This window comes from Myxine glutinosa, chromosome 13, assembly GCF_964187855.1.
Source record: "Myxine glutinosa chromosome 13, kmMyxGlut1.1, whole genome shotgun sequence".
Classification (NCBI taxonomy): Eukaryota; Metazoa; Chordata; class Myxini; order Myxiniformes; family Myxinidae; genus Myxine; species Myxine glutinosa.
This window is the reverse complement of record NC_136273.1, coordinates 59,075,656-59,098,149: the sequence shown is the minus strand read 5'-3', so window position 1 is coordinate 59,098,149 and position 22,494 is coordinate 59,075,656. Positions and strand designations below refer to the sequence as shown.

Genomic DNA, 22,494 nt, shown 5'->3' with positions numbered 1-22,494 from the left:
TATAGCCAAACCACCCCCCCCCCCCACCCCCAATATTATGGCCAAAACCACAAGTATTATGGCCAAAACACCCATTATTATGGCGAAAAATCCCCAGTATTATGGCCAAAAAAAACCCAGTATTATGACTAAAAACCCCCAGTATTATGGCTAAAAACCCCCAGTGATATGGCCAAAACTCCCTAGTATTATGGCCAAAAACACCCAGTATTATCGACAAAACTCCCTGGTATTATTGGACAAAAACACCCAGTATTATGGACAAAGGCCCCAGTATTATGGCCAAACCCCCCTAGTACTATGGCCAATAACACCCAGTACAATGGCCAAAGCCCCCCAGTATTATGGCCAAAAACACCTAGTATTCTGGCCAAAGCCCCCCAGTATTATGGCCAAAACCCACCAGTACTATGGATAAAACTCACCAGTATCTTGGGCAAAATCCCCTGGTTTTATGGCCAAAAACACCCAATATTATTGCCCAAAAAACCCAGTATTATGGCCAAAGTCCCCCAGTATTATGACCAAACCACCCTAGTATAATGGCCTAAAATACCCAGTAGAATAGCCAAAAACACCCAGTATTATGGATAAAACCCCATAGTATTACGGCCAAAAACCCCACAGTATTATGGCTAAAAACCCCAGTATTATGTCCAAAACTCTCTGGTATTATGGCTAAAAACCCCCAGTGTTATGGCCAAAACACCGTAGTATTATGACAAAAACACCCAGTATTTTGGCCAAAACCCCTAGTATTATAGCCTAAACCCACAAGTACTATGGCCAAAACTCACTAGTACTATGGCCAAAACTCACCAGTATTTTGGCCAAAATCCCCTGGTATTATGACCAAAAACACCCAGTATTATGGCCAAAACCCCTAATATTATAGCCTAAACCCACAAGTATTACGGCCAAAACTCACCAGTACTATGGCCAAAACTCACCAGTATTTTGGCCCAGATCCCCTGGTATTATGGCCAAAAACACCCAATATTCTGGCCAAAAACCCCAGTATTGTGGCCAAAGCCCCCCAGTATTATGGCCAAAACCCACTAGTACTATGGCCAAAACTCACGAGTATTTTGGCCAAAATCCCCTGGTATTATGGCCAAAAATACCCAATATTATAGCCAAAAAACCCAGTGTTGTGGCCAAAGTCCCCCAGTATTATGACCAAACCCCCTAGTATACTGGCCAAAACACCCAATATTATGGCCAAAACACCCAACTATTATGGCTAAAAAAATTAGTAATATGGCCAAAACTCACCAGTACTACAGCCAAAACTTAGCAGTATTATGGCTAAACCCACCAGTACTACGGCGAAAACTCATCAGTATTATGGCCAAAACTCACCAGTACTAAGGCCAAAACCCCACAGTATTACGGCCAAAACCCACCAGTACCAAGGCTAAAACTCACCGGTATTATCGCTAAAATGAATGAATGATCGTTTTAAGGCCATTTTTCCCCGCTAGAGCGGGGGTTAGCCTTGCGGGCCCCATGACAATCATGGTTCCCTGTTTGAGGCAATGTTTTTATGGCCGGACGCCCTTCCCTACGCCAACCCTTGGTCCCTAAAACCCACTACATATTCCTATGGAGGAGTGGTCCAATTGTATGACATTGCATTCTGGTCCTTTGGGGTTAGAATGTATGCGCTTGATTGACTATGCACTTCAGTCATTGGGTTGGGGGCATGTGTATGCTCATGCGACAGTCTTGTTCGATTGTATACCTTGGCCATGGGGTCAAGGTGCATGTCTCAAGCTGTTTAAATATTTCAGCTTTTTGAACTTTTTTCTATCAAAAAGGCACAGCCGTAAGACCAAGAAGCCCGAAACACGTGTCCGTGGAAGTTTTTTTTAATGCCGTGAATAAACTTTGGTGCATCATGGGTGATGAAGGTTGTGGTCACGTTTCATCGAAATTGTGTGTGTACACACACACACACACACCACACACACACACACACACACACACACACACACACACACACACACACTTGGACCCCAACAATTGTGGGGCATACGTTCATGGAAAATTAAATCCGCGAATGTGGGGGCATTGTTTCAATGGCAAATGGAGGATGGGTTCCCCCAGTTTGTGATTCATAAGAGAAAATCAAAAATCCCGTGAAAAAAACCGCGAATACGCGGAGCGCAGGAACACGAATGTCAAAGCAAACCGTGAATGTACCGCGAAAAACTGCAAATGTCGAATGGTGCGATGAGGGATGGTTTACGCACACGTACAGCTGTTTATGCGTGATGCGGAAGATGCTTTAAGAACTGATGTGCGTAGCTGTTGGAAAATGTTTTTTTCATCAGGGAAAATGTAAAAATTTAATGAACATGAATGCACATGATTACAGTTTTTACTAAATGCTTACAAAAAAATATTCAAAAGGTTATGTCAGTCTTTTGCTGCAAGTGTCATGTTACTTTATCGAAAACAAACCGTTTGTGTTTTGATCTTGTGTGGTCACCAAAGCGAGACTTGATCCCGGAAATAGTTGCCGTTTCAACAGATCAGAGTTTAATCTTGAAGGATGATTCGGTATTCTGTATTATCCTACGAAGATACGAGTAGATAATGAGTTGAAATTGCACAATTTTAAATGTACTGGTATCACAGCCTTGTGTTAGAATTTAATTTAATTTTAGATTCAAAATAAAGTTTATTTTTACTTACTGTACCATGAACTAGCCTCACTGATCGGCACAATATTTACACAATATTGATATTAAAACTAAAAGGAAACAATAGATATGTAATTAAATAATCACTTGCAGTTTCATTAAAAAAATATATGATAAAACAATTTTGAAAGAAACCAAGCAATCTCACTCCCCAGGTCATATCCCAATGATCCTCTTTCTCTCCCGTCCTCCCCATGTGGATAGTTTGTGATTTTCTCGCTGTACCAGGTTTTTTTCCTAAAACAGAAAATACTAACAATATTAACCTGAGATCCCTACCCATAGGTGAAAATGGATAATAAACCAAGTAACAAGTAAGTCCATGGGTGGGGTGGAAATGTTTTTTGCGCCCACAAAATTCTGCGAATACACGGGACACAGGACCGCAAATGTAGGAGCAGGTCGCATTTTATCAACCACGAATATGTGGGACACAGGACCGCAAATGTAGGAGCAGGTCGCATTTTATCAACCGCAAATACATGGGACACAGGGCCGCGAACATAGGATCAGGTCACATTTTATCAACTGCGAATATGTGGGACACAGGGCTGCGAACTTAGGAGCAGGTCTCATTTTATCAACCGCAAATATATGGGACATAGGGTCGCGAACATAGGAGGTCACATTTTATCAACCGCGAATACGCAGGACACAGGGCCACAAATGGAGAAGCAGGTCACATTTTATCAACCGCGAATACGCAGGACACAGGGCCACGAATGGAGAAGCAGGTCACATTTTATCAACCGCGAATACACGGGACACAGGGCCGTAAACATAGGAGCAGGTCACATTTTATCAACTGCGAATATGCGGGACACAGGGCCGCGAACGGAGCAGGTCACATTTTATCAACCGCGAATACGCAGGACACAGGGCCACGAATGGAGAAGCAGGTCACATTTTATCAACCGCGAATACACGGGACACAGGGCCATAAACATAGGAGCAGGTCACATTTTATCAACAGCGAATACGCGGGGCACACGGCCGCGAACATAGGAGCAGGTCACATTTTATCAACCACGAATACGTGGGACACAGGGCCGCGAACATAAGAGCAGGTCACATTTTATCAACCACGAATACGCGGGACACAGGGCCGCAAGCATAGGAGCAGGTCACATTTTATCAACCGCGAATACGCGGGACACAGGGCCGCGAACATAAGAGCAGGTCACATTTTATCAATCATGAATACGCAGGACACAGGGCCGCGAATGGAGAACCAGGTCACATTTTATCAACCTCGAATACATGGAACCCGCGAATGTTGGGACCGCGAATATTCGGGTCCGACTGTATATATTATATATGTATATGTACATGCATGAGTACATGTTCCAGTTACCCAGTTCAAATCTGGCGAGTCATGTCAAAAACACCACAGAGGTCAGGTGGGTCCACAGGTACGATTATGATCGCAGCCTTTTATCTCTGCTGCCATAGCCGTGGAACCACCCAAGCCTTGCTCTAATAGGCGACCATGTGACTGATCTAATGAGGCCGAGCAAACCTTGGCAACCTTTAATGGGGTTTCTAAAACCATTAGATGAAGCCACCGCAGCAAAAACAATTCACTCAGACACCAAGTCAGGTATAATTTAAACACAATAGTCATGGGGAGGAAGCAAAAGGAAACAATCAACAAAACGCATACATAATAAATAAATAAATAATCCCCTTAACCCAATACCCGATCATACGTGCCCACGGTAACAAATGACGAATGTGAGATTCTCAATTATCCTAAGCCTTACCTGGGACAGATCATTCTTAGGACATGAGATAGATGGGGGAATTCACAAGACAAATAGAGTTTTGGTAAACAGACAAGTTGTAAAGTTCATGGCTGCTCCACTCGTCAGGGGGTGGCATGGCATCAGCATGCAGGTGCGGCTTCTTCTGGCAAGGCATGGTCTCTCCTGGATCCGCCTCATGAACACTCTGGCTTCCCGCTGCGTAGCATTTCCCTGCGTCCACCTGGGATGAATGCAAGCTGGCAGAGATAGCATCTCTACCCATGCCCCACCTTATATAAGGTTAGAAACCTACTTCAATGGGTGACGATTAAGCCCCTGCAGTCTCAATCACCAAAGTTGGAGGGGCTCTGGTTGACGCTTCACATAATGTGCTGTGGATGCCGCAAGGCTGGGTTAGTCAAGGCTGCATTTTCCCACCTAAAATAGGGAAAATGGCCAAGTGTGTTCGGGAAAGACATAAAAAGGATAACAAATGTAAAAAAAACAAAACATGAAATAAGGGCAAAACGGGTGGTAATTTTTAGATGCACACAATGGTGTGGGTGCACGGTATCTATCACATAAGCGACACATACCGAATATGACATTTAATTACTTCTATGCTTATTCTAAACATAACAAAAATAAAAACACATAAAATGTCAACGCCCACGTGGTTTTAGTAATTTTACTGTACGGAGATAAAGGCCGTCAGTCGGTCATCTTTGTTTGGTTTACAAATCAAAATCTTCTGCATATGTATACTCTCATACATTGCCTTTCTTCCAAGTTTGAACAAAATTGGTCCATGCATGTCGAGAAATGGTTGAGGACTTGGTAGATATCGATTTTTTCCCAACGAAAATAGCCACCAGTCTACCAGTCAGCCATCTTTGATCAGATTGCAAAATAAAGTGAGGTGCACATATATGTCATCATGTACTCTGCATGTGCCATGGTTGAACAAAATCAGACCATGCATGTTCAAGAAATGGTTGGGGACACATTTAAATAACAAAATGGCCGCCAGTCGGCCATATTTGATCCCTCACGAAACAAAATGATGTTCATATGTATACCATCATATGTTGTCTTTGCGCCAAGTATAAACAAAATCAGACAGGGAAATGGGGGAGAAAGGAGAGGGGGATGGGTGTGGTGGAGAGAGAGAGAGTAGAGAGAGTGGGGGAGGGAGGATAGGGAGAGGGGAGTGGTGGAGAGAGAGCATGGGGGCGGGAGGAAATGGCGAGGAGGGGGATACTTTTGCTAGCTTTTCCCGTCACTTGGGACAGGCACTCTTATATATATATATATTACCATGTTGTCACATGACACTTACTATTAGAGACCCAAGAGGTATATGGTATGTCAAAGGTCACTTCGACTGCACTTCCACAAATATTACATATGCTTTGTTGTGTAATCATTGCAACCTGTTCTATATTGGTGAAACTACAGTACCTTCAGTAAATATTCACAACTGACCTTTTTCACATTTTGTTTGGTTACCGCCTAAATTATAAATGGATTTAATTATTTTTTTTCACTGATCTACACATAATACCCCATAATGACAGTGAAAACATGGTTTTAGAAATTTTTACAATTTTTTTGAAAATGAAATACAGAAATATCTAATTTACGTAAATATTCAGCCACCTGAGTCAATACTTTGTTGAAGTGCCTTTGGCAGCTTTGATTACAGCGTTGAGTCTTCTTGCGTATATCTGTATCATCTTTGCACATCTGGATTTGAGGAGTTTCTCCCATCCTTCCTTGCAGATTTGCTCGAGCTCTGTTAATTTGGATGGGGAGCGTCGGTGAATGGCAATCTTCAAGTCTTTCCACAGATTCTCAATGGGATTGAAGTCTGGGCTTTGGCTGGGCCACTCAAGGACTTTACATTTATGTTCTGATATAGGAACATAAATCTTCCCTGCAGCCTTAGGGTTTGCACTCTGAAGCACGTTCTCCTCAAGCATTTGCCTGCATTTGGCTCCATTAATTGTTCCCTCTATTCTTACAAGTCTCCCAGTCCTTTCCACTGAAAAGCATCCCCATAGCATGATGCTGCCACCACATTGCTTCATGGTAAGGATGGTGTTAGATGGGTGATGAGCTGTGCTCGCTTCCACCAGATGTAGCGCTTTGCATTCAGATCAATGAGTTCAATTTTCATCTCATCACATCACAGAATATTTTGCCTCATGCTCTGAGTCTTTTATATGCATCTTTTTGCAAACTCCAGGCATGCTGTCATGTGCATTTTTCTCAGGAGAGGCTTCCGTCTGGCCACTCTCATATAAAGCCTAGATTTGTGAAGTGCTACAGAGATTGTTGTCCTTCTGGCAGGTTCTCCCATCTCAGCCAAGGAACTCTGTAGTTCTGTCATTGTGGTCATTCGGTTCTTGGTCACCTCCCTGACCAAGGTCCTTCTTGCCTGGTTGCTCAGTTTGGTTGGACGGCCAGCTCTAGGAAGAGGCTGGGGAGTTCATATTCTTTCCATTTCCTAATGACGGAGCTCACTGTGCTCTTGGGAACTTTCAACACTCTAGAAATTGTTTGATATCCTTCCCCAGATCTATGCCTCCTCATAATTTTATCTCGGAGTTCTACGGACAGTTCCTTGGACTTCATGGTAGAGTTTCTGCTCTGACATGCACTGTCAAACCTTATATAGAAAGGTGTGTTTCTTTCTAAATCATGTCCAATCAATTGAATTGGCCACAGGTGGACTCCATTCAAGTTGTAAAGACATCTCAAGGATGATCAAAGGAAATTTGATGCACCTGAGCTCAATTTGGTGTCACAGCAAAGGGGAAGAATACTTATTGACTAAAGACATTTCAGATTTTCATTTTTAATTATTTTGGAAAAATTTCCGAGGAAAACATTGTACTTCGACATTATGAGGTATTATGTGTAAATCAGTGACAAAAATCTCAATTAAATCCATTTCAAATTCAGGCTGTAACACAACAAAATGTGAAAACGTCAAGGGGTGTAAATACTTTCTGAATGCAGTGTAAACTACGTTTGGTTGACAGTGGCCGAACATTTAAGATCTATACGTTTAAACACAACTGGTCTGCCAGTATCAGCACATTTCAACCTCGCTATTCATATTCCAAGGATAATTTGCAGGTGTGTGTTATTAAAGCGTGCACCAGTGATTTGGAGCAAAAGCGTTTGGAGGAGAAAGTCATCTTTCAGCTTGGTACTATACACCCTCGAGGAATTCCTGTTACATTCTGGAATTTTCTTTATTCCAACACCTGATTAATTATTCACGCACCTATTAATAATCACACAAGTGATGCACTATATATTGCATTATTTGGTTTGGTTCCTCCGTTCATTGGCAAACGGTTCCACCCGAAACGACATCGCCTGTGCCTCTTTTAAGACGGTGAACTTTTACCCTTATCTTTCTTTCACGATATTTCACCGATGCAAACTATCTCATATATGTATATATATATATATATATATATATATATGCAAAATATATAATTATCCTTGATATTTACCTCTGCCATTGAACCTAGACGGAGGTTATGTTTTCACCCCTGTCTGTCTATTTGTCTGTCTGTCTGTAAGCACGATATCTCAAAAAGTTATGGACGGATTTGGATGAAACTTGTTGAACAGGTTGTGTATGGAACAAGGAAGAATCGATTCAATTGTGGTGAAGATCCGGATCTGGATCCAGATTTGAGAATTTTTCCAAGTCATTCTTCATAAATGAGAGATGGGGCCGAAAACAGCATATAACATGATATTTCAAAAAGTTGTGGACAGGTTATAACAAAACTTGGTGGAGGATTTGGTTAGGTGACAAGAACAAGCCGATTCGATTTGGGTTCAGGTCCGAATCCAGATGCGGTCTATCATTGGATACAAAACGTAAACTGTTCAGTCTGGCAGAGCTATGCTCTCTGCCGAGTGATGTTCTAGTTTTCAAGATGTTATTGAATAATATGCAGGCAAGAGAAAGTATATAACGAGTTTGATGGTGCCAAAGTATTTTCAAATCATATAAAAGTTAAACAAACAATCTGCAGTGCACTTCAAATAACTTGTGTTTTCCCTTGCTATCACCTTAACCAATAGAAAGTACGTAAAAATTGTAATAAGATGTTTTTTAACTGTACAATTTCCTTTTGATTCCCAAATGTGTTGTTTTTTCCATCGTCAAAATGGATTGAAGGACCGTTGGTCGCAGATATGGCTTTGAATAAACTCTTTTTGTAGTTATTTTAACTATAATTATTTTTAGTTTACCAAAAAAAATCATAAAGTAATTAAGTAACAATAAGAAAATAAAACAATTATGTTGAAGGTTTTTTTTCTGCATGTTAGGAATCTATCCCATAAGTGGAACAAAATATCCAAACAAGGTTGAAAACATTCACTTCCCACTACCAGGAAATGTCAGACAAAACAGATGTGTGTAAACGAATTCTGAGGAGAGTAATGACGTATCTAAAGGGTCACAAACATAATTATTTTAATACAGTCACGTGAAAAAGTAAGTGCACCCCATGTAAAGTTTTGAATTTTTCAACATATTTCAATATACAGCTATTTGATCTTCATTTCAACAATATTGAAAGATAAAGGTGATATAACATAACAAATATCATGAAACAGCTCGTTTCAAATCCCCCCACAACATCTCAATGGGATTTAGATCCGGGCTTTGACTTGGCCATTCCAGAACCCTCCATTTCTTTCTTTTCAGCCATTCCTTGGTGGATTTACTGGTATGTTTAGGGTCATTGTCATGTTGCAAGGTCCACCTTCTGTTGAGCTTCAACTTTCCGACAGATGGCCTCACATTATCCTCAAGCACCCTGTGTTACAATGAAGAATTAATAATGGATTCTATGATGGTGAGCTGCCCAGGCCCTGATGCAGCAAAGCTGCCCCAAATCATAATATTTCCACCACCATGCTTTACAGTTGGTATCAGGTTCTTGTGGTCAAATGCTGTCTTTGGTTTTTGCCAAACATGTCTTCTGGTACTGTGGCCAAATAGCTCTACCTTTGACTCATCTGTCCAGAGCACATTGTTCCAGAAGTGCTGGTCTTTGCCTAGGTGTTCATTGGCAAACTTTAGTCTTGCCCTGATGTTCTTTCTGGACAGCAAAGGTTTCCTCCTGGCACACCTCCCATGTATATCAAATTTGTGCAGCCTCTTTCTAATGGTAGACTCGTGCACTTTGATATCAACAGTGGCAAGAGCTACCTGTAGGTCCCGTGATGACATTCTGGGGTTTTTAGAGACTTCTTTCAGCATCTTGCGGTCTGCTCTCGGGCTGAACTTGCTGGGGCGGCCTGGTCTGAACAAGTTGGCAGTTGTTTGGAATCTTCTCCACTTGTAGATGATCTTCCGGACAGTCGAATGATTGATTTCAAATTGTTTGGAGATCTTTTTAAATCCCTTCCCAGACTCGTACGCATCTATATCCTTCTTTCTGAAGGCCTCAGAGAGCTCCTTTGATCTAGGCATGGTGACGCCGCACACTTCAACAAAAAGAGCAAACCAAACTGAATGTCTTCGGTTTAAATAAGACAGGTTACTCCAAGATCCTCTCCAACGATGTTCTAATCATTTGCACCTGAGCTGGTGCACCTGATTCTAATTTTAGGTATTTGAAGTAGTGATAAATGTAGGGGTGTACTTACTTTTTCCACATGCAAAATTTGCATTTTTGTTTATTTAAATTATACAATGGACTATAAAATGTAAATGTTTCATGATATTTGTTATATTATATCACCTTTATCTATCAATATTGTTGAAATGAAGATCAAATAGCTGTATGTTGAAATATGTTGAAAAAGTCAAAACTATACATGGGGTGTTTTTACTTTTTCACGTGACTATATTTTGCACACTGCCTGTGACTGTTGCTGGTGGCGAGAGATCTTTCAGTAAGCTAAAACGGATAAAAAAAAACTATTTGAGGTCCACTATGTCTCAGGACAGGCTTTGCAGTCTTGCCATGTTATCCATTGAAAGTCAGTTGGCTAGAAAGCTGGACTTCAAAGACTTGATCAGTGACTTTGCTAGCAACAAGGCCCGGCGCTGGGCTCTTGGTGTGTGAGGCTGAGCAAGGACCAGTGATAACTAAATGGCATGGCTATGGATATTGGATCACTACACTTGGTATGTATACTTGTATGTATACTCTGCTGCTGATTTTATTATTTTGTTTGTTATATCATTCTATAGATGATAATATTAATTTATTTTAATTGAAGAGGTTAATGTATGTTGTAATTCTTAGCATTAAAATTACATTTAGACTGTAAAAGATGGCCTTGAGCACATTTCTTGTGTGGGTATCAGTCTTGCATCAAATAGTGAAATCCATACTTTATGCAGAAATATAAGCATCGTTTCAACCTCCTGGCAAAAATGTCGGGGAAAAAATGTGCGTGCGTGCTTCATAGGGGCCCATTGTGATATCATTTCATGGGGCCCAAAATCCCTGGCGGCACCCCTGGATACCCGACACTGTGGCGTAATATGGTTCGAGTATCCGCTCCGAGTCTGGGTGGTCAATGTTTCAAACTCCAGCCAAGTCATACCAAAGACTTCAGAAATGGTACTTGCTGCTTCCTTGCTTGACACTCAGTATTTAAAAAGATAGAGTACTGACAAACAATGCTGGAAGGCAATGGCAAACCACCTAGTGTAACCCTCTGTAAAGGGCATGGTGCATCAAAATAAATAAATATAGTGAAGGGGGAGCCACCCTGCCCCCCCCCCCCCCACACATGGGCCACACACCCAGGTATACTGCATATGTATGTAAATGAGAAAAGGAAGAAGAAGTATTTAAAATTCCCAAAAACATTCCCGAGGAAGGACAGTATTCAAGGCAAAATTTGAAATATTCATCTTTATACTGTTTAGGGATACTTTTAGCAAGCACTTGATTTGCATAACGCTTGCTTTCTCATCAGGGAAAACCAATTCCAGACGGATAGCAACCTTATGTCATTTTAAAGGCTGACAATAAGGTTTCCATCACAGGGCGAGCCAGAAAATATCATCGGCCTCGCCTTAAAGGCTGAACTCTTCAGCCTGTCTCCCTCTTCCAAGTGCTGGTGGCACCTTGTTACCTCCATCACTAAAGGTGGACGGGGTTACGTTTTCACCCGTTTGCCTCCTTGTTTTCCTGTAAGCAGGATATCTCAAAGTTATGGAAAGATTTGGACGAAACTTGGTGGGCAGTTTGGATATGTGACACGGACTAATTGATTAGATTTTGGTGAAGACCCGAATCTGGATCCGGATACGATAAAAAAAAAATTTTAAAGTGATTCTTTACCATTGAGAGATTAGATGAAAAACGATATATATAACATATCTCAAAAAGTTATGGTCGAGTTATGACAAAACTTGGGGATGAGTTGGTCAGATGACAAGAACAAGCCGATTCGATTTTGGTTCAGGTTCGGATCCACATGTGGCCCATCAGTGGGATACAAAACGTAAACTTCTCCTCCTAGTGGAGGTATGCACTCGACCTAGTGCCGTTCTCGGTGTCTGTTGTTTTTTTTTTTTGTTTTTTTTTTGTGTACAAGATCGAGGCTCATATAAGAGCTAACACTGATCACAAAAAGACAAACTCACACATAAAACATATGATAAAGGCAGCGGGAGACAAGATGGAGAGCAGGGACTCGGGAGATCTGTGGGAGGGAGAAGGCTTGGGGAGAGGAGGCATGGGAAGGGGCGGGGGGGGGGGGGTGGGAGAGGTACAAAACACATGGACACTGCTAGGACTTCCACGAAAGAAGTCAGTATTTCAAAAAAGTGGATCTGGGGTGAATTAACGGGGGTAGAAAAGATCAAGGTTTTGGATGGGGGAAGATAAGAGATGGTGGTGAACAGCTGTTTTAAATACCTGGAGGGAGGAGTGGGATTGAAGAGAGTGAGGGAGTTTGTTCCAGAGGTGGGAGTAAAGAGGAATGAAAGAGTGAAGGTGAATAGAGAGTCTTGATTTTGGCAGTTTCACCATAAGAGGGTTGCTGGCAGATCTTGTGTGACCTGGAGGAATATTTGGGGGACAGAGCACTGAGAGAGCTGGGGGAGCAAGGCTGGAGAGGAGTCGGTAGAAGGCAGAAAGACGACCAACCTGCCTGCGGTGACTGAGTGAAAGGCCCTCGGAGTTAGCTTCATCGCGGGAGATTCCAATGATTCTGAATGCTTTGGTTTCAACAGCGTGAAGCCGAGCTGGGTGTGAGGAAGGAGCACCAGTCCAGAGGGGAGAACAGTATTCCATTGAGCTGCGGATGAAAGCCTTGTATGTGGTGAGGAGCTCAGGTGTGCCTAGGAAGGACTTCGCACGACAGAGGATGCCCAGTCGGCGACTGGCTTTGGATGCCAGCTTGGAAATGTGGTTTTCCCAGGAAAGATCATGGCAGATAGTCAGACCCAAAAGCTTGAGTGACAGAACTTCTTGGAGAGGATTGTTGAGAAAGTAGATGGGAGGGTTGTCCAGTCGGTCTTTTCGGAGAGACATAGTGAGAGTGTGAGATTTGTCAGGATTGAAAGACATAAAATGACTGCTGACATAAAATGTTTCTGCTGAATGCTCCTCTCCACCCCCATCCATCACCAAAGATGGCTTCTCTGCAGACTCTGATTGAAGCAAGGAAGTTTCATTCGAGAAGGCAAAAAAAGTTCTGAAAAGCCTCAACGACGAGCTTAGATTGCAACTGTACTTGGGTTAAAAATTCCTCCTCTGTTGTTCTTCTCACCTGTGTGCTCCTGTACACAGGTGAAGTCCCATACACGAAAAGGATGCAAAAATGGATCTCCTCAACCACACACGAGGAATCATGAATCAGCAAGGTGATAGAATTGATCTTTGCAGCTGACAGTCTTTCCTCTGCTCAAGCAGCCTAATCACTGATTAAGAGTTTGGATTCTGTCCTGGTCATTCAACTTTGGACCTGCAGCAGCATCTCTCCAAACAATGGATGGTTTTGTCGCTGAGGTCAGTAGAAGGTCAGGTAAGGATGTTGAACTTAATCTTAAACATGAGGTCAGGATTTTCTCTCTGAAACTATCTAGGGCATTTGACACCGTCTGGCACCCCACTTTGCTTGCCAAGCTCTCTGCCTGTGGCATGGAAAATCACCTTCATTCGAGCTTATCGGCTTCCTCTTGTCATGCAGTCGGGGCATAGCCGTCAATGGAGTCCTGTCATTTCCTCTCCCATTAGAAGCTGGAGTTCCTCAAGGCAGCATTTTGGGCCGAGTCTTGCTCCTCATATAATAATTAAGTAAACCTCTCTGATGCCCTGGATAATACTCGACGCAGATGAATCGACATTGTGCTGTACTGCATATACTCCATCTCAATGACAGAATGGCAACAGCTGCTTCCCTTTCTGCTAACTTGGAAATAATCATATATTTTTGACAAATGGAGAAGGTCAATCGATGCGGAAAAAACCTCTTACTGCCACCTTATCTCTCCAGAAGGATAATATAAGGACCGATAAACAGTATTTCCACAATAGGCCACTGGAAGAGGTTCAGTCTCTTAAGCTAATGGACTTCACCATCAGTGACGACCTCATCAGGGCAGAACACATATCCATGCTCACTTCTAATGGACATCCTCTGTCGTTCATGGAAAGTCGTTCCTTGGTAAAACCGAACTTCGGACGATCTACAAGGCCTTTGCCCATGGCTCAAATGAACACGCTCTCCACTACAGACTGGAACCCCCGCATCTCTGGTGGATACTGTGGAATCCAAAGCAAATCTCAGCATCACTGGCATCTTCAACAAAGAAACTGAAGCACAAAGCTTGATGCTTTTCCATTGCAGAATGGTTGGTGGCCTCCCCATTTTTCACCACCTATACGCTGGTCTTTCTCGCTCTGCTCTTTCAAACATCAGATGAATATTAAAGTCCAATTATACTACTTCAAAAAGCAGTGGTTGTGATGGTCTTATACTTGTGGTTACAGAGTCTAAGGCTCATAGAGGAGCTCGAAAAAAAACCAGAAGACACACATACACGACTTCAAACAACCACCGAGCTTTGGGGAAGTGACGTCACTTCCCAGAGCACTCTGGGTACTATCAATGCCATCTAAATGATGTCACTTTTGGTCGAGTACTGCATATTATCTGCCGTTAAAATTTAGTGACAACATTTCAGGCAGCATATTGGTTTTAATACTCCTACTATGCAAAAGAGAACCGAATGGTAGGCCAAGATTTTGGAAATCACCCAACATCACCGCTTTACACATAAAATGTGCAAAAACAGATCCGAGCAACTACAGACCAATCAGCCTTCTCCCAATTATCAGCAAAATCATGGAATCCATCATTGCTTCGGATATGAAATCTTTCCCCTTCTCCAATGGCTTGATCTCTGATAATCAATTTGGTTTCAGACCTGGTCACTCTACTCTGGACATGCTGCTTCTGCTTTCTCAACAATGGATGGAGGTCCTCAATGCCAAACAGGAAATTAGAGCTGTTTCCCTTGACATATCACGTGCCTACGATACGGTCTGGCTCCCCGCTCTGCTCACCAAACGCTCCTCTTTTGGTATCCATGGAAATCTCCACGCATGGCTGGCGGACTTACTCACTAGTCGTAGTCAATGTGTGGCCCTGAATGGGCTTCTCTCATCTCCTCTTCCTGTTCAGGCTGGAGTTCCCCAAGGCAGTGTTCTGGGCCCTGTGCTTTTTCTGGTCTTCATCAATGACCTCTCCAACTCTCTTGAAAATCCTCTCTATCTCTTTGCTGATGACTCCACTCTCTGACGCTCCATTCCTCATCCCTCAGATCGGCAGTCTGCAGCCTCCTCACTCTCTGCAGACCTGGACAAAATCACAGACTGGGCAAACAAGTGGAACATGTCTTTCAAACCTGACAAATCTCACACTCTTACGATGTCTCTCCGAAAAGACCGACTGGACAACCCTCCCATCCACTTTCTGAATAATCCTCTCCAAGAAGATCTGTCACTCAAGCTTTTGGGTCTCACTATCTGCCATGATCTTTCCTGGGAAAACCACATTTCAAATCTGGCCTCCAAAGTCAGTCGCTGACTGGGCATGTGGGCATCCTCCGTCGTGTGAAGTCCTTCCTTGGCACACCTGAGATCCTCACCACATACAAGGCTTTCATCCGCAGCTCAATGGAACACTGCTCTCCCCTCTGGGCTGGTGCTCCTGCCTCACACCTAGCTCGTCTTCACGCTGTTGAAACCAAAGCGTTCAGAATCATTGGCATCTCCCGCGATGAAGCTACCTCCAAGGGCCTTTCACTTACTCACCGCAGGCAGGTTGGTTGTCTTTCTGTCTTCTACCGACTCCTCTCCGGCCTTGCTCCTCCAGCTCTCTCTGGGCTCTGTCCCCCAAATATTCCTACAGGTCGCACAAGATCTGCCTGCATCCCTCTTATGGTTAAACTGCCAAAAGCAAGACTCTCTGCTCACCTTCACTCCTTCATTCCTCTTTTCTCCCACCTCTGGAACAAACTCCCTCACTCTCTTCAATCCCACTCCTCCCTCCAGGTCTTTAAAACAGCTGTTCACCACCATCTCTTATCTTCCCCAATCCAAAACCTTGATCTTTTCTACCCCTGCTAATTTCAGCCCAAATCCACTTTTTTGAAATACCAACTTCTTTCCTGGAAGTCCTTGGTTGTCCTTGTGTTTATACTTCTCGCACCCCCCCCCCCCCTTCCCACGCCGCCTCCCCCCTCAAGCCCTCTCCCTCCTACACATTCCCGATGTCCCTGCTCTCAAATGTTGTGTTTATGTGCTTTCCCTTCTCTCCCCATCTTGTCTACAGCTCCCCTTTTTATATACTTTGTTTGTTTGTCTGTTTGATTTGTTTGTGTGATAAATGTTAGCTCTTTCACGAGCCTCGATTATGTATACAAAAAAAATAAAAATAAAAAATTAAAAAAAGATGTAACTGCCTGCCAACTTCTGAGCTTCGACTCCGTAATCCACTGGAGCTCATCTACGACCAGACAGTAGGGACTACTTATGGATTGGTGGATTTTGCACCTGTTTAATTATCAGGAGAGTGGTGCTTATGCTGTACCATGTTGACCAGATCCAGAAAACCATTGCGTTTTTAACCATGATAATGCACTTTGGAATGTATGAGCCGAAACGAAACAATTTATCCTTATGCGTTGGCTTTTGTGACATTTTCCCTTAGTTGCACACTTCGAGTCATTATTTTGTGCTTGGATCATCTGGGATTAGCTTTGCTTGATCACACATGTGCAGGAGACCCAATAAAGGTGTTCAAAAAAAAAGAAGCATACTCCCACGCACTTGGAATTTACTTGCGTTGAGTAACGTGGCTGGCACTGAAACGGGAAATAGATTTCCCATAAAGAGACTGGGTGAGTTAGAGACAGAGAGGGAGAGAGGAGAGAGAAAGCAAACAGAGCATCCATTACACAGCAGATAGAGGTGAGAAAAATCCATTTAATCCTTTCATCGGATTACTCTCGGTGTTACGCCCTCTTTTCGATCTTGTCTGATCTACATCTATCCATGCTATTTAATCATGTTCTCTCAATACAGGCTGCTAAATAAACCTTCCTTATGATGAACTTGCATCCTCAAACCGGCCTAATGGTCACCTCACTGATGTTGTGGCTCACCCTCTTTGCTGTTGGCCAATTGGGCTCCAGCCATATCCTCACCCCATCGGAGGGTGGAAGGAAGGTCTGCACAGGCCCGGCACGGTTGCGGGTGGTCTACCAGCAGCCAGTGTTCATTGAGGTCCACGGAGGAAAGGTTCTGAGCCTTGATGACCACTCCCTCAAGGCTGTGCCCTTCCACTTCTTTCCAAGCAGTCATGGTAAGCACCATAACCATGGGAACAATGGGAAGTTGAAAGATTTGCATCGTCGTTACCTTAAGGATGCAACAAAAAATTGCATATAGTTGATATGGGTGAAGCGTTCTAAGAGCTCGGCGAACGAGATACTCACAATAGTCTGGGACACACCGAGATTTGATTTAGTTTTCAGCAAGTGTGTGTGTGTGTGTGTGTGTGTGTGTGTGTGTGTGTGTGTGTGTGTGTGTGTGTGTGTGTGTGTGTGTGTGTCTCAGAATAGATTGTGATGATCTCACTTGGATAACTGTTTGAAGAATGCCCCAAGTACTCGCAATCAGAATATTTATAATGGAGAACGTTACCCAAAGCATAATGTTTTGACCAAAACAAGACATGAATAAATTGATCTTAAGAAAAGTAAACAATTTTCTAGAAAAGTTTGCTCATTTCCATCTTAACCCTCTTTTGCAACAAACATGTATACACAGCAACTGATGCCTCATTTCCCTTCATCCGGTTTGGTTAAGGGCAGAAGGAAAGTTTCCTTTGCAAATGTCTGTTTCTCCATCCCAACAGATTTCGCTCCTGTAATGATGCTCCGTTACAAATCCACTACTCCCAGCAGTGGAGACTATGTGAGCCTGGCTTCGCGCGATGGACAGAGCTGGATTTGTACTGGGCCATGGACCGAGCAACCCGCAACTGGGACGAAACACAAAGATGTCGTTCCTCATCTCACTGTGCGGGTAACGTTGCCACTCTCAGACACTCTCCTGGCATGCATGCCAATATTTACCTTAAGGGATTATGACTGTGCATGTCATTCAACATCATTGATTTTTTAATTCTCTTTCATGCCCGATTCCATCTGACAGTTTGTGAAACAAGAGGATATGCAATCCTTGTCCAAGTCCTCGGGCTCCCTGTGTTCTTGTTTGTTCCTCCGTCGCTCTCTTCTTCAGCATCATGGCATGGCATTTGAATCGGCTATCTTCCCTGGATGGTACCTGTCTCATAGCTCATCCCTATCAGCAGTGCTTGAACACCTTGACAATCCCAGCACACACCCGAGTGCAATCTTCGAGCTGAAGGTGTCATCACAGTAGATGTTCCATTTTGCATCAGTAATACTTATTGATCCCATACTAACGCTGTTAAATTCTTATTGGGAAGCACACATACGGTAGAGGAGAGATGAAGAGAGAGATGGATGGAGAGATATAGTGATAGAGATATGGAGATGTTGACATACTGTATAGACAGATGTAGCGACGGCAATGTAGAGGTAGAGAAGAGGATGTGGAGGTAGAGAAGGGGGTGTAGAGGGAGAATAGGAGATGCAGAGGGAGAAAAGGAGATGTAGAGGGAGAAAAGGAGATGTAGAGGTAGATAAAGGGATGTATAAAAGGGGATGTAGAGGTATAAAAGGGGATGTAGAGGTATAAAAGGGGATGTAGAGGTATAAAAGGGGATGTAGAGGTATAAAAGGGGATGTAGAGGTATAAAAGGGGATGTAGAGGTATAAAAGGGGATGTAGAGGTATAAAAGGGGATGTAGAGGTATAAAAGGGGATGTGGAGGTATAAAAGGGGATGCAGAGATGGAGAAGGGGATGTAGAGGTGGTGATGTAGATGTAGGGACGGAGACATAGGGATGGAGACGTAGGGACGGAGACGTACGGAGGGAGACAAAGATATGTAGATGTAGACGTAGACGGAATGGTAGATGTAGAGATGGGAGACGTAGAGATGGAGACAAAAAGACTGAGACAAAGAGACTGAGATAAAGAGACTGAGACTGAGACAAAGAGACGGAGACGTGGAGACAGAGACGTGGAGACGGAGATGTAAAGATGGAGACGTAAAGACGGAGACGTAAAGACGGAGACGTAGAGACGGAGACGTAGAGGCGGAGACGTAGAGACGGAGACGTAGAGACGGAGACGTAGACACGGAGACGTGGAGACGGAGACGTAGAGACTGAGACGTAGTGATGGAGACGTAGTGATGGAGACGTAGAGATGGAGACGTAGAGATGGAGACATAGTGATGGAGACGTAGAGATGGAGACGTAGAGATGGAGACATAGTGATGGAGACATAGTGATGGAGACGTAGAGATGGAGACATAGTGATGGAGACGTCGAGATGGAGACGTAGTGATGGAGACGTAGAGATTGAGACGTAGTGATGGAGACGTAGAGATGGAGACGTAGAGATGGAGACGTAGAGATGGAGACATCGTGATGGAGACGTAGAGATGGAGACATAGTGATGGAGACGTAGAGATGGAGACATAGTGATGGAGACGTAGGGACGGAGACATAGAGACATAGATGTACACGGAGAGACAGACGTAGACATAGAGACAGGGAGACGTAGAGACAGGGGCGTGTAGACGTAGGGACAGAGACATAGAGACGGTAACATAGCGACGTAGACATAGACGGAGAGACATAGACGTAGACACAGGAACGGAGAGATGGAGATGTAAAGACAGAGACATAGAGACGGAGAGACAGAGAGACGGAGACTTTGAGGCAGAGACATAGAGGTGGAGAAGCAGATGTACAGACATATTGAGACACTTAGGGAAGAAAATCTCTTTTGAAATAGTTGGGTTATTGGTCCTTTATGGAAGTCTCATGTATGTCTGAGGCCAATTCATCATTGGTGTATTGTTTTCGGTCCTAAAGATACTACTTAGTCAAGAGATTGTCAGACATGTATATTTTTAATGCAGGTGCCGAGGCTCATGGAAGAGCAGAGACCTCCTTGGAGCAAAATGATACTTGTTTGAGAAATACATCTGTATGTAATGTGAGAGTGGTGAACTGCTATACACACATTCAATAATTTACAAGGGGAACGAAACAGAGATCCGCAGGTCAATATCGAAGATGAGCATCGATAAATTTACATTGAGAAAGATCGAGGAGGAGCGACAGAGAGAGATGTGCAAGTTGACTAATTATGCTGGAAATAGGTTAAACTTGACTGGAGATGTCTTGTAAGTGATGTGAAGTAACTCAAAGTGAATTTAGTTCCTTGGTGTACGATTCAACGTGCGAGAGGAAGTTCACAGACGTTATGTACATATTTCTTACTTTGAATCGATTCTCAAATACAAGAGGGATGTGATGTCTTTGTTCTAATAAAGTTTGTTTTAACTGCTTTCCCGAGAGAGAAATACATTGCGTATTTGTTTTTTTACATTTACTTTGGAGCAAGGAGGGAGAGGAGGGTGTGGTGACTACTAATGTTTTTTTACATTTACTTTGGAGCAAGGAGGGAGAGGAGGGTGTGGTGACTACTATACCAAGTCACAACACCTATAATTATGATGATCATCATCATAATCATCAATGTATCCCCATCTTTACAGACCGTTGGTGCTGCTGCAACAGCTATTGCAGCGTTGCGTTGGTGCTGCTGCAATGGTTATGCTGGGAGATTTGGTTATGCTGGTTAGTTGGGTTATGCTGGGTGGTTGTGTTATACTGGGTGGTTTCGTTATACTGGGTGGTTTGGTTATACTGGGTGGTTTCGTTATACTGGGTGGTTTCGTTATACTGGGTGGTTTGGTTATACTGGGTGGTTTGGTTATACTGGGTGGTTTGGTTATACTGGGTGGTTTGGTTATACAGGGTGGTTTGGTTATACTGGGTGGTTTGGTTATACTGGGTGGTTTGGTTATACTGGGTGGTTTGGTTATACTGGGTGGTTTGGTTATACTGGGTGGTTTCGTTATACTGGGTGGTTTCGTTATACTGGGTGGTTTGGTTATACTGGGTGGTTTCGTTATACTGGGTGGTTTGGTTATACTGGGTGGTTTCGTTATACTGGGTGGTTTGGTTATACTGGGTGGTTTCGTTATACTGGGTGGTTTCGTTATACTGGGTGGTTTCGTTATTCTGGGTGGTTTCGTTATACTGGGTGGTTTCGTTATACTGGGTGGTTTCGTTATTCTGGGTGGTTTGGTTATACTGGGTGGTTTGGTTATACTGGGTGGTTTGGTTATACTGGGTGGTTTGGTTATACTGGCTAGTTTGGTTATACTGGGTGATTTGGGTATACTGGGTGATTTGGTTATACTGGGTGATTTGGTTATACTGTGTGATTTGGTTATACTGGGTGATTTGGTTATACTGGGTGATTTGGTTATACTGGGTGATTTGGTTATACTGGGTGATTTGGTTATACTGGGTGATTTGGTTATACTGGGTGGTTTGGTCGTACTGGGTGATTTGGTTATACTGGGTGGTTTGGTCGTACTGGGTGGTTTGGTTGTACTGGATGATTTGGTTTTACTGGGTGATTTGGTTATACTGGGTGGTTTGGTTATACTGGGTGGTTTGGTTATACTGGGTGGTTTGGTTATACTGGGTGGTTTGGTTATACTGGGTGGTTTGGTTATACTGGGTGGTTTGGTTATACTGGCTAGTTTGGTTATACTGGGTGATTTGGGTATACTGGGTGATTTGGTTATACTGGGTGATTTGGTTATACTGTGTGATTTGGTTATACTGGGTGATTTGGTTATACTGTGTGATTTGGTTATACTGGGTGATTTGGTTATACTGGGTGGTTTGGTCATACTGGGTGGTTTGGTCATACTGGGTGGTTTGGTTGTACTGGATGATTTGGTTATACTGGGTGATTTGGTTATGTTTCTGGTTTGGTTATGTTGTTTCATTATGTTTGCAGTTTGGTTATGTTTGCGGTTTCGTTATGTTTGTGGTTTAGTTATGTTTGTGGTTTGGTGGTGGTGGGTGGTTTGCCTTTGCCTTCGCAGCAGTAGTTGAGGTATGAATTTGTAATTTGTTCAGGGTGCTGGTTCAGGGTATAACTCACTTGCTCTTTGCAAAACACACCTTTGGATCTTTGATACGCATCAACGACAAACTCACAATAGCCCAAGAATGTCAAACGGTTTTGTATTATTTTATGAATTTGTAAGTAAATATTATTCATCAGGGGGAAAAAATCTTACTGTATATATATATATATATATATATATATATATATTGTTGCGAATATGGAATTTGGCCTCCATATCCGCTTGTAAATATTCCCCTATTTTCTCCGATACTCCCCAACTCTCCCTTACCCCATTCCCTAGTCCCATTGTCTGTAAACAACACCCATTAGAGCCGATCTTCCCCTTCATCCCCCCATTAAA

At 43.1% G+C, this 22,494-nt stretch overlaps 1 protein-coding gene and 1 long non-coding RNA gene across 4 annotated transcripts in view; one reads left to right on the top strand and one right to left on the bottom strand.

The window, feature by feature from the left end:
* Positions 1-1,885: 1,885 nt before the first annotated feature.
* LOC137415454 (uncharacterized) overlaps positions 1,886-22,494 on the bottom strand; it is a 58,776-nt gene continuing 38,167 nt past the window's right edge. The window contains exons 2-3 of the long non-coding RNA XR_010982080.2: positions 4,767-4,891; positions 1,886-2,580 (exon numbers count right to left, since the gene is read on the bottom strand). This is a non-coding gene — a long non-coding RNA (uncharacterized LOC137415454). The remainder of the gene's footprint in view (positions 2,581-4,766; positions 4,892-22,494) is intronic.
* On the top strand, positions 7,783-20,494 carry LOC144888688 (uncharacterized). Of its 3 annotated transcripts, none has more exons than XM_078767558.1 (4): positions 7,783-7,862; positions 17,056-17,335; positions 17,891-18,060; positions 18,190-20,494. In XM_078767558.1, the coding sequence occupies exons 2-4, from the start codon at positions 17,077-17,079 to the stop codon at positions 18,418-18,420; spliced, it is 660 nt and encodes a 219-aa protein (XP_078623684.1). In that variant the 5' UTR covers positions 7,783-7,862; positions 17,056-17,076; the 3' UTR covers positions 18,421-20,494. The 3 variants fall into 3 exon arrangements, with proteins under 3 accessions (XP_078623684.1, XP_078623683.1, XP_078623682.1); XM_078767557.1 differs by lacking the exon at positions 7,783-7,862 and adding an exon at positions 16,190-16,941; XM_078767556.1 differs by lacking the exon at positions 7,783-7,862 and having other exon boundaries at positions 16,191-17,335.